The sequence below is a fragment of the Hirundo rustica genome, chromosome 2 (genome assembly GCF_015227805.2).
Source record: "Hirundo rustica isolate bHirRus1 chromosome 2, bHirRus1.pri.v3, whole genome shotgun sequence".
NCBI classification, from domain to species: Eukaryota; Metazoa; Chordata; class Aves; order Passeriformes; family Hirundinidae; genus Hirundo; species Hirundo rustica.
The window spans coordinates 53,897,395-53,910,375 of NC_053451.1; the positions used below are offsets into that span (position 1 = coordinate 53,897,395).

The 12,981-nt window shown below is 40.5% G+C and overlaps 1 protein-coding gene across 3 annotated transcripts; it reads right to left on the minus strand.

Moving 5' to 3' along the window:
• Positions 1-247: 247 nt before the first annotated feature.
• LOC120748449 (uncharacterized) lies at positions 248-8,341 on the minus strand. Of its 3 annotated transcripts, none has more exons than XR_005699362.2 (4): positions 8,215-8,341; positions 3,293-3,464; positions 1,921-2,970; positions 248-1,665 (listed from the first exon to the last, which is right to left on the minus strand). XR_005699362.2 is itself a non-coding variant. In XM_040054739.2 (4 exons), exons 1-4 carry the CDS (start codon positions 8,252-8,254, stop codon positions 1,469-1,471), a joined length of 645 nt encoding a protein of 214 aa, XP_039910673.1. In that variant the 5' UTR covers positions 8,255-8,341; the 3' UTR covers positions 248-1,468. The 3 variants fall into 3 exon arrangements, 1 of the variants encoding a protein (XP_039910673.1); XM_040054739.2 differs by having other exon boundaries at positions 2,639-2,874; XR_005699363.2 differs by lacking the exon at positions 1,921-2,970.
• Between the last annotated feature and the right edge of the window lie 4,640 nt (positions 8,342-12,981).

Below are 12,981 nucleotides of genomic sequence, written 5' to 3' on the forward strand. Positions count from 1 at the left end.
TGACATCCAACAAATGCGATCTGTGTTCAGAGTCACGCTTGCCAGCAGCACGAGACTGCAGAAAATGGAGTATCACTGGGCATTCCATATTTTAATGTCAGTTCTGGAAATGCTGAAAGCTTCCTGCATAAAACCAAATGAAGGAAAGATGCTTAGTGCTACAGTAATAGTAGAAGACTTTACTTGCTTGTGTTATTTTCTTTTTTTTTTTTCAGGAAATCGTATTTTCCTGCTTTTTTTCTGTTCCTTTGCATCATCCCTTGGAAAGCTGTTAATATTGCAATGTCCGAGCCCTGAGTTTTGTTTGGGCCCTGCCCCTGCACTCCAGTGAAAGTGGCCACAGTACTGCCAGGAGACACAGCAGCACCCTCATGCACATGAAGGAAAACTACAATAGACACTTTCCAAAAGAATCTGCTAATCATTTTTGTTTTACCTTTTCAAATAACTGCTGGTGACTCAGGCTTGACATAGCTCCCATAATCTTCACACATAATTAAGCAATTTATACCCTGTATCTGTGGGTAGGCTCTGCTGTCAACACTCAGGCCAATTCTGGAAATGGCTGAATTGCTTTCTTTGGGAAAAAAGAGCTAACAAACAACAACCACCTCTTGCTTTCTGCCACCTTTGATTAAATAATCTTAAATAACAAGACTGTACAGTAGGGAAATTTGCTTGTGTGGGCCATTGCTTTCGAAGCTGATGTGACAGCTTGTTGCACGACTCTGTACGCATTATTCCATTTCACGGTGATGAATGCAAGAGATGAGTGGAGTGAGAAGTTCTTCACTTTTGTTACTCTAAATTGATGAAATACAGCTTTATTTGCTCTGATGTTACACTGATATCAGTGTTTCACACCTCAGCAGTCTGAAAGTAGCCTTAGAGTCTGTAGGATGGGCTGAGGAGCCCCAGAGTGGACTCCAGACAAACCCAGAGTCTTGCTAGTACCCCTCCCACTGCAGCATCAATGTCAGAGGGAGCAGGGAGGAGTCTTCCTGCCCCCACCATTTGCCTGTATTAACAGGATATTCTGAGTAATACATGTGTTGTCTTCAGTTTTTTGAACTTTTTGTGCAGGGACAGGGTTGTCCCAAATACATGTATCATCAAGGAGCTCTGCAAGGGCCCCAGGACATCTGGACTCTGACAGGGAAATAGGAAACTTGTGCTGGGGGTGAAAGAGGCTGCAGTGTCAAACCAGGCATTTAAAAGAGATCCAGACTCTGCAATACATGGACATAAATTAAACAGGGAAAAAAAAAAAGAAATATTAGACTCATGGAATCCTCAGTTCGAGGTGAAAAACACGGTTCTTCTCTTCCCCACAGTGAAATTTTCATAACTCTACTATCCAAACCACTTTTTCGACTCATGGCTTATTTCCACTATTTTAGCAAAGGTGTGTCTCATTCTGCATGTAGTATTTGAAATAGGGGGGACTTGGTAGCACTTTCCAGGTTAGCTAGTCCATAACCACACAGAATACTATCATGAAAGGATGACTTCTCAGTCTCATGCAAAACTGAACACAGTTAAGAAACTGCAGATGCAACCCAGTTGTTGGGAGAATTTTTTCCAGTTGTTGGATGCTGCAGATGGTGGAAGATTCCTTAGAGAAAATATTGGTTCGCTCTCCATCCTGGCACATGCTGAACTCACCTGCACAAAGCAGAAGGAGACACTAGAACTATTCAGTAAAGGAATCAAACAGCTTTCATAGAAAAGCTTATAGACCATTTTTAGGTATTTCTCCCACTTTTTTTTTTTTTTTTTTTTTTTTTTTTTTTTTTTTTTTAATGAGAAAAGCAGTTATGTTAAAAACATCATGGAGAGTAATTCTGAACTGGCAGAGAGACGGGATAGATAATTGAATAGATTCTTTCCATCTCCATGTTTTGTGATCTGTGAACTTACCTTTGGGAAACTTTTTTCATTTCAGACTGCGTTTCAGTCCCCCAGGGCTGTCTGAAGAAGATGAGATATTTAACCTAAGCAGCATTAACACTGCCAATGTGTTTTGGCTTTAGTAAGATGTCTCAGCTAGAAGAAGCCATCACAGCATGATTCTTCTCTTGTTTGCTTCCTTCCTGGAAGCCTCTCCACAATACTTTCTGCTGGTGCTTCACACTGCAAGCGAGAGGTGCAGTCAGCTGGATGTGCTGTGGAGCGCATCCATCCTAAGGTGTGCTGCACCAAGTCCCCTGTGACTTCTTTTTGCTTCCCAGCTTGTTCCTCACAGGCTGAAAGCTTACATGAAGGACAACACTGAAATATGGTGTCTGGTGCAATTTTTAACAAAAAGCTCAACTTTCTTCCCTGCAGAGGGTGGTCCCCTTGCTGAGGACCGTCAAGGTATGTGTAAACCCAGAGAAGTTCTGCAGCTCCTCCTCCAGTAATCCCATTTAATGTGACTCATTGTAATACAGGGGAACTGGGTGACAACATCCAAGTAATTCTTTTTAACTGAGGAATGTGCAGAGAAATTCACTTGGGATGTTGTTTGGGGTTTTTTGTTTGTTTTTGGGTTTTTTGAAAGCAAACAGCAAATTAGGAAAGAGCCTTCAAAAATGAAAGGTGTGGAGGAAAGGACTGGAGTCACCAAAAGCAGTCCAAAGCGTTTGTGATCAAGCACCTGGGAATGAAGAGTGAGAGTAGTTTGTAGGAGTGACCGTCTGTGCACATGTGGTGATCTGTTGTGAGGCTTGCAAAAGGCTCAGGGAGATTCCCAGCTGCAGAGCAACCGATTTTCCTCTGGGTTCATTCCCACGCAAATCACTTCTGTCACAATACCCAAGCGTTGCTTCACCTAGGTTGCTTTCTTCAGGGTGGTTGATTTTACTCCAAGCAACTGCATTTATAGCCCAAAGCCTGGGATCCAGAATAATGTTCAATTTAGTTTACAGCTTAGAGGATGTAAGGAGGAAGTAATGTGGATATCAGTTCAGGGAAAAAAAACCCAGTAACCTGGAAACAGAGACAGAAGAGGATATTCACCCATTTCAGCTAGAACAGTTTGCTATCACATGGTGCTAAGAGGACAGCATCAGGCTGATATCCAGTGGTCTACAGGTCTTACTTTATATTGTCATTAAACTTTCTAGATTAAAGACAGTACAAATTTATGTAAATAACAGTATGTAATACATAACTATTTTTGCTGTAAAAATGATTCCTGGTGCCAAGAAGCAATTTATATTTGAAAAAGAAAACATCTCCGAAAAGTCTCATTTCATTTATATTTCTTTTCAGACTGGAAATTTGTGGCTTGGAGAATGGATACACTGACCTTTTGCTGGTGTGCTCTTCGGTTCTTGCCACAGGCATCTGAGTGCAAGGGAGCTCAGTTGTCCTCCCCAAACCCCTACATATGCAGACTCCTGTGATCAGGAGCTGGTCTTGCCACAGATTTCCTGTGCGGTCTTGGATAGGAAGGTGTCTGTGTGCCTCAGTTTTTCCATCTGTAAAATAAGAACGATGTTACATTGCTTCACCAGTGCAGCTAAATTTCTGCTTTAAAAGCACTCTGTGACCTTTGGGTGAAGGGTGGTAATGAGCTGTTTGCCTTATTTATAAGTATCATTTGCTGTGATATAAATATTTTTTGTATTGTTCATACTGTGTTTATTTTGTGCAAGTGAATACAGTCCCAATGAAAGCAGGAGACCAAGTATTTTGCTTTCTCACGTAACTCAACTAGCATTCCCAAATTCTGATCTCTAACACCTCTGCTATTGCAGTCCTGGGCCTCTTTTGAGCAGAAACTGCTGATCATGCCAAATTCTCTGGTGTTTTGTAACGTGGGCTAACATGCGCCGAGGTTTGGATGAGACCAATGGACTCATTTTCACTTAGGGCCTGCGGCAGCACTGAAGCTGGAGAGACCAGAAGTGAAAGGTCAGTCTTTCCCTTCCGAGAGCCACACAGCTCCTGTTTGAAAACAAATAAAAATATCATGTGACTCCTATTATTTATAATTTTTTTTGATATCTTCAGTGCCTTTCTTCCAACTTTACACCAAGAGGACATTTAGATGTTATTACTTTTATACATTTGCATTGTTTCTTACTGGGAAGGTTTGCTTGAAATAAAAACAAGTGTAGACTTATTACTTCTCTCACTTTTCTAATTTTGTGTGTCTCAGTTTATGTGTAGAGTGTTAGCCAATATTTAGTTTGCTTTCTGGAACAAAGCTGGTGAATATGACCATGCACTTTGAGAAAATAAAGTCTGAATGGATACGGATAAGCAACTTAAGGCATGTCTTTAGAGAATGATTAAAGTGAGCACATAACTTGGGTGAGCTGGGATCATGTACATGATAAATTACTGTGTCTTGAAAGATGAAGAATAAATTGTTAAATCGCAATAAATGGACAATTTACTATATCTGTGTCCTGAAGGACATGACAGTGTCCGCTTTCCACTTCCAAAGGATGGTTTCAGCTGCTTTTCCATATTTCCTCTGGAATCAATCAGAGAGGCACACAAAAGCAAAGAGATGAACCCATTTATTTTGTGCATTCTGTCTTAGAATGGTCAAAATCACACACTTTGATGGTTAAATTTGGTCAGATGAATCCTACATGAAATGCATAAAATGATATTATTATCAAAACCCCTTCTTTTCTTGAAGGGGTATAGCCATTGAAGGATAGAATCCTAGAATTATTTGGATTGGAAGGGGCTTTGAGGATATCTAGTTCCAAATTCACTCCCATGGACAGGGACAGCTTCCACTAGACCAGGTTGCTCAGTGTTCCATCCAGCCTGGCCTTGAACACTTCCAGGTGTGGGGCATCCACAGCTTCTCTGGTCAACCTATTCCAGTGTTTTGCCACCCTGACAGTAAAGATTTTAATAATAACAATAACAATAATAATAATAATAATAATAATATGTGCGCATATAAAACCTTGAGACAAGCTTAGCGACTCAATATATACATCAAATATCTGAGAAAGCTGGTGATGCAACCAAGCCCTTATATACCACTGCTGCCACCCAATTTGTTTTGAGAGGAGTTCTGCTGTAGACAGCCTAATGATCTAAGAACTGTTTCTCAACAGGTATACTACTTGAGACAGTCATGTCATGTTTCTGAAGGAGCCATCCAAGCAGCACATAAGGAATTACTTCAGTACAGAAAGACAATCCACATGGACATTTTATCTCCAGTTCCTACATACCATTAGACCCTGGAACCACACAGAAAATCACTGAGGAGACGCTGGATGGAATGTATTGCGTGATGCTGCCTCATCACAAGCAGCATGGTATAAAAAGTCTCTGGCAAGGTATACAGATCAAATCCTAGAAACAGTGATTGGCAAATAAGGATGAATCTCCAGAAGTCTGAATCAAGTAGTCCCTAAAAGCATTGAATACTGCTGAAAATTTTATGAAAAACATGAAAATATACTCTGATGAGATTGCTCACAATTTTCATCTCTAATTACACGAGAAAGACTAAAAAAAAAAAAAAAAAAAAAAAAAAGTGTTTTTCATTGGCACTTCTGCTACAGGTACTCATTACCATGAGAAATGTGAAGCTTCAAAAGAAGTAGAAGAAGGAAAACAAGCTGTTTGTGCAACTTCTGTGAAACTTTGAATTTATTTCACTGAGATCAGGACTGCAAGTTAACCCTTGTATCAGAAACCAACCAACCTACATTATAGTCTGCCTGCCTGACGTTATTCTTATTCTTGGTGGTGCGGGTCTTTCATTGAAACAGAAATAAAGAAGTTATTTTTACATGGGTATAACATCTCACCCTACAGTAGTTGCTCTATGATTGAAATAAGTTTTTGACCTGACAGTTTATAATGAGCAAAATTTGAGCAGTTACAGCCCCGGGTCACTTGAGCACATTACAGGAAGAGAGCAGAACTTGATGGTGACCAAGCAGCTGGCTGGGGAAGCCCTGCTGGTGGAGTCCTCTAGACTTGCTCTTCATCAAACCTCAGCAAAAGTCTACAGAGAACAAACAAACTGTCCCTTCCCTACTGAACATAGTATATTTGCATGTGGTAAAGAGTTAAGTGGACTCATTTTCTGCTGTAATTGAAGAAAAACAGAATATCAGGATATACGCTCTGCTGTACATGATAGACATAATGACATAATTGAAAAAGGAGCTCCATGTTTCTCCTCCTTTCTGGAAATAAATTCCTGTAAAAATATAACCAAAGCAATAAAATATCAGTAGGGAAAAAATAAAGAAAGACAGTACAGGTTCTTTGCTGAAGATAGTAAAGCAAACAAGCAGGCATAGATTTATTAGTGTGAGGGGAGTAAAAGTAGAGAATAGGAATAAAATAGAGGGGAGCACACAGAAAGATGTGGCACTTGTCTGCTAGGAGAAAGATTCTTTTTCCCAAGATTAAAGGAGTCCATTTATCTCCTACAATTTTTTCTTAAGAAAAATGAAGTGGCAAACCCAAGAGAACTTCCCCAGAAGCAGGCTTAATGAAAACTGAGGTGAAATCTGTCAGCTGCAACTGAAGTGTCTATTAGTGAGAAGAAGGAAGAAGAGTCGGCAATCCAGCATGCTGAAAAGGGAGGCAGGCTTGAGGGTGGCACTTTGACAGCTATTGCCATGGAGGAAAACCTGGAACAAGCAGTCATGAACAGAGCTCAAATCTGGTGACCTCTGTGACCAGGCCACGTATCACAAGCTAAAGTGAGTCCACTTACAAAACCTTGTGACTTGCTTCCTAAAAATTTTGTTGAAGGCATTCTAAAATGTGGCTAACAAAAAGCTATATGCTCCTTTCCAGACTTGCTTAGGGAGGAAGTTTCGCTGCCCCAGAACTCTCTTCAGAGATACTTGGGGTAGCTCAAAATATCACTACGGAACTGTCTGTCATCGATGGAGAACTTCACTTTTTTGTCCACTTTGATAGGTCTTTGTAAAATTCAGTATTTGTAGGGTGCTTACCCTACAAGAACTGCTACTTGTGTACCAGTTCGGTTGAGGGAATGTGACGGTTCTCAGGTACTACTAGAAATCAGTTATTAGATGTGAACAGTAATTTGGGTTAAATTTACTTGGAACAAGTTATTTGCAAAAATGTTTATCATCAATAAAAAAAGAAGGCAGAATAATTCTAATACACATGAACACCCTAATTATTTGAAAGCTTATAGCATACACTTTAATTTGTTATCTCCTCTGGTTTATATCCTCATGTTGGTTGACGCACCTATATGTAATATTTAAATCTTTTATCCACGTAGTTTCTCACATTTTATGTTACTTTTACTATATTCTTCAGAATTACCTTTACTAAACCCCCAAATTTTGGTGCAACTGAAATCACCAAAAATATGTTTATGAGCTCTATCTCTTTAAGAGCAAATATAGAATCAAACTGGATTTTTTTTTTTAGTGTAAGCCACTTTCAATTTCTAAATGAATAAGGAAAGCTTTGAAGAAGTTTTTGAAGGGTTCCCTGAAATATCTCCTCACTTAAAACAAAGATGTATCACATCAGCCATTATAAAAATATTCTGCTTAGCCAAGAGACCACACGTGAAGCTTCAGGTGGGAAAAAATAGGCTTACAAAAGAAGAAGAAAAAAATACTGGATCTTCCAATAAAAATCAGCATGGAACTGCTACTGTAGTTCCATTATAAAGACTCATAAAAACATTTCCAGTTGCTTTCAAGTAGGTCTCATTTCCATAAGCAAACCCCCTCTTTATTTCTTCACCAGTTTCTTATAGGTCTTTAAGGACCTATGAAAAGTCTTTTGCCAACAGGGAATTTCTTGCAGAAATGAAGTGTCTTAGGAAACATTTTTTTATAGATCTGGAAACATATTAATGATTAAAGGCCTGATCCTTCAGAGCTGAGTGTTTGCAGTTTCCATTGGCTTCTGTGTGAATTACAGATGCTGGGCATCTTTTCATATCAGTTATAATATCTGCATACCTCAAGCGTTAGATGGTTGTACCAGGCTTGTCAGAAACCTTAGTCTGAACCACACAACAGAACGCAGGTTCTCGTATTAAAACCCATGAGTTTCTAATTCAGGATTCAGGTCCTTAAAATCATGGGACAGACTTAAACTTCATGAGCTTTTTCAGTTTTTATGCGATTCATGACTTTGAATCTTTTTTAAAGTCAGCTTCTTGCCTTTTAGGTTTTCTCTGTAGAAATCCAGGCTGGAAATGCACTTGTCTTTAGAATAGAATGGTTTACTTACCTATCTCCTGCAGCTGGGACTGAGGAAAGGTGTCAAACATTTAGTGCTGCACTACAGGCATCGATGTGGCTAAGTCATTGTCCCTCTTGCAGATCTGGTGCTGTTCTCCTGTCTGTCTGTCCCAGCACAGCCCTGTGCTTTCTCAACGCTTAGCTGGGGACACAGTATCAGAGCAGGAAAAAAAAAAAAAAAAAAACCCACACCAAAAAAACAACTGTGGGAGGCAGAGCTGCAGCTGCTGGAGGAGCTTATTTTATCTGTCAGCAACTGTACATGAACCCTCTCTACTGCAGGATAAAATCTGACAGAGAGGCATAAGTCCTGACAGAGAAAGTTTTATGTACGTTAAAGTCCCCATCAACCTGTCAATGCATAATGGGCATGTGCAATGTAAGTGATGATTAAAAGTGATCCAAAAGAAAGCATTTAAAAACCAAATGAACCAACCTACTACACCAGATCTACACCAAAGCTTCTTGATAAGTTAAACAGTTTTTAAGTCGGAGATCAGCAACAAAAGGCCTGACTGCCAAAAGGCCTTTTAGACATTCAGCAGATTTCCTATTAAAATGTAAGATAAGAAACCATCAAAATATAAATGAGAAAGACCCCAGTCAACGGTATAAAATTTCTTGAGGAATCAAGAAAAGCATGACCCATTTGTGGGACTACTTCCAAGGCCTTCTCCCTCCCCTTCAGCTTTTATGCTTTTGTGTTTATGGCAAAACCAGTTTAGAGCTGGAATGGCCACATTCAGCCTACAGCCCAATAGCTGTTCCTCTTGGAAAGATATTTATTATTCCTGCTGCCTTAATTGCCTGGTTAATCTGTGTAACCAAGTACTGTAATCCATGTAATCCCATGGCCCTTTCACTTATCCTTTATTGACCAGACAGGTATTTGTTATGCTGCTGCTTGTGTTCTTTCCTCTACACAGGCTGTCAGCTCTTCTCACATGAGGATTTCCCACCACACTCAGTGTTTATACAGAGCTGGCACAACTGCCCTGAAGCTTCCAAGGGCTACCAGATAAAACAAACAAATATCCCTGAAGCCACCCTAGTGATTTGCTGAGGTTTATTTGCTTATCTGTACCATTGAAGCTGGCAGAGGGCAAGGGAATGAGAAGAAAAATGATATTTTCCTTCTTTTTTTAAAAAAATTAAGAAAAAGAATAGAGTATCAAATGCTGTGGGGAGCCAAGCTCCATCTTTTTCATAGACCTCTGGGTAGTCACCTTCTGGGGAGGTACCAGAAAAAACCCTCTTATTTTTCAAAGATGAAAGTCAGCTTCATATATTCTTTAAGGCAATGACAATTAAGTCAGTAATATTTCCTCAGAACCTTTCCATCAATATAAGGCACTCATTTAATTGTGTCACTCAAATAATGTTGCAGTTGTGGGTCAAGAATGTAATTCTTCATTTTCCTGCATTTCCATAACTGAGGTTAACAGATGTACCTACTCCCGTGATATGTCCGTATGAACGTCTGCTCCAGACCTAAACACTGAATAAATGACTGAGGATATTTGTCAAGCTGCCCCTGGGAGTGGCTTCATGGTTTTTGGATAAGCTTCAGATAAAAGTCTAAACATCTGGATACTTATAAAAATCATTCTGAGCTCCTGGATGTCGAGTCTTTTCTCTCATTCGTTTGGACTGAAATTGTCAGTGGGCACAGAAGTATTGTAATGTGAGGTGTAATCAGCCAGTGGACAGAAACAGGAATCAGATGTCTTTCAAATAAAACTTGCTTCTCCACCAGCAATCCTCCAGCGAATCTCCCACACCTGTGGATGAGGGTTACGCTGCTGTTACTGCCATTCAGAATTCTTTTAATGCTGGATGTATTTTTTAAAAGACAGCTCTCACAGCTTATAAAGCAAGGTTTTGGCTTCGGCTAATGAAAAGCATTAGTGTACTGTGGGAGGTGCAGGGAGAGAAAGATTATAATTAAATCTCTCCACTCCTCTCCCGTCTCCAAGGGCTTGGATAAGAAACAGTTCTGCTGGGCAGCTGAATTTTAGCTAAATAAGATAGCTGGGGGAGGGAGCCTTCTTGGTGGTTTCATATATGCTTGCACATGTGGTAGGGCCAGGGAACATTTCTGATGAAAATAAAATTGTTCTGGGCTCAATCCAGCTGAAAATACCGGCAGCCTGCCGGGCCCTGCAACTTTCATAAGGTTGCAGATCCTGGCTCCTAGCAGAAAGTTTGGCCCAGCCACCGTAGAAGGCCCAGCAAGCAAAACAAGAGTTTTATGCCTGAAAATTGCACATCAAATTGGGAGAGGCAGGAGGACGTGTGCCAACATGCTCCCTCCATCCCAGTGCTGCTGAGGCTGGGCTCTTTCTTGTACCTTCAATCCCACTTACCCCACACCCTGTGAGCACAGACAAGAAGTTACATAGGAGCCCAAAGCTGGAGGCTGCGGATCCTCTGCTCACAAAAAAGGGCTGGTGGGCCTTGGTATCTCATAGGAGTCGGTGATCACCAGTAACGGTCTGCTGCAGGATGAACATGGTTCTCCTCTCATCCTCCTGTGTGTTCCTTTTACTATCAGCCTCTCCTGAGTTTGATTTGGTCTTGAAGAGCAAATGTTTGTTGAAATTATTTACAACTTACTTTCATTTATATAGAATCTTTTAAGCACATCACAAGCGGGTCTTTTTAAGAAGTAACTTTGAAACAATGTAGGTGCAACATGCCAAAAAAATACAGCTATTGAAAACAGAAGACTAAAAGACCCCAAACAACATTTTAAAACTTCTGAAGAAATTTGATATAAAACCTTTTCTTGGAGTGTAGGGGAATGTTGGATTCATGTCTTTGGACTGCTGAGAGATGTGTTTAATACACTCTTAGGCTGAGAATGGAGACTGAGCCTATTTTGGGCAAAAAAAACCCAAAAAGAACCAAACAAAAACAAGCTCATAACCTTGGTCAGATATTAGAGACATGGGCAACAAAAATGTTTTCAACTTAATGCTATAGAAGTAATTCCTGCAGCTGTTTGGACAAGACTCAGCTCTGCATCATCTCAGTGTCTGCGTCTCATTTGATCACCCTAAAATCACTGGGGCGCCAGTGTGGTGGTTCTGCAGAGAGACCCAGACGACCGTCGATGGCAAAAGGCACAGAGCCTGCTCCCTGTCCGAGGGGATATCACAGCTTTATTCTTAGGGGTCCACCCGCCTGCCGCAGCTCTTTCCCCGTCCCCACCGGTGCCAGAGAGAGCGAGGCCTCGCCCGCTCCAGGGCTTTTCCCCAGGGGACGAGCCCAGAGGCAGGGACAAGCCCCTGCCCGATCAGGGGTAAGGTGGGAGTGGAACAGAGTTGGGTTACATTCCAGTGTGGGGGATGGGGGCAGCCGAGCCGGGACAAAACACGTGATAGACTTTCCAAGGGGATGCAACCGAAAACGTTACAAACCCCAATATAAAAATGGAACACAATATAAACCCAATTAACACACTGTAACAGCCCGGAACTTCTCATATCTTGACAAGATGGACTGTTCCAGTACCAGAAACTGGGGCAACGTGAGCAGGGTCGGTTCGCTTTTCTGACATACAATCGAATTCACCTGCAAAATTTTGCTTTAAGTTTCTTTTTAAAGGGAAAAAGACAAGTTTCTACCAAAATACAACCCTTATCCTGGCAACCCTGTACCTTTCTCAGGATTATTCTGCTCTGGAGGAGTGGAAAGGCCCATGGCCAAACTGATTTTCACCTATGGAAAGACTGAGTTTTTTCAAAAAAGTTGGTGTTTTTTCCAAAAACATTCCTTACGAGGAATATTCACAAGCACAGAAAACATGGAATATAATGAAAAAATAATGTTGAAGTGAAACCAGGCTGCTAGTGCCTATTATCATCTCTTTAATCACTGATAAGCCCTTGCACCCACAGACATTTCATGTAATTTAAACCAGCAGTAATCAGTCCCCATCCAAAAGAATACTTACAAACATGCATCAACCCACCACGAGGACTGACACCCTAAGATGCTACACACACCCTTGCACACAGTACTGAAGCCTGTATTTTCCCTTTCCTGTACTTTTACCTGTGACCATGGAGTTAGCTTGAAAATTTGTCTGCCATTCTTTTCTTTTTCTGCTCTAGCAAAGCTTACTCAAATATTTCAGCTGTGGTTGGATAGCAGGCCTGATTGTGTACTTGGGAAGAGACTGAAAATTTTGCTCTTGATTTCAGTGTATTCAGGATTAGGTCTTATCAAGCAGTAGAAATCTAGTAAGTACGTGTGTTACCTGTGTTTTCAGTTTCTCAGCATCTTGGACTGCCAGAGCAGTCTCTCTTTAGAAGCATATATTTGAAGAGAATATAAATACCATTTATATATGCACATGCATACACACACGCACTCCAGGCATGCATATGCATATAATAATATTACTATTTTACCAGAATTGTACAAACCTGTTACCTGATCAAAATACAAGCCAATATTACTTTAATGATGGAAATCTTTGCTTTTCACCTCAGCAATCTTTGTTGAATTAAACAAAGACAACACTTTTATCAGAAATATACCTAGATATGTAATCCAAATGACACAGAGCTCTGTTAAGCACAGAGATATATTTTACTTTCAGTTATACCAATGTAAGTGCCGCTCAAGATGAAAGACATCCCTCTGATCTTACACCAGGAAGATGTGAGCAAAAGACATAAAAGACCTGTCAGACTTGTGCTCCTCAGTGGGATTTATATCTCTGTTAGTGGGCCTGTTTGAGTTGAAG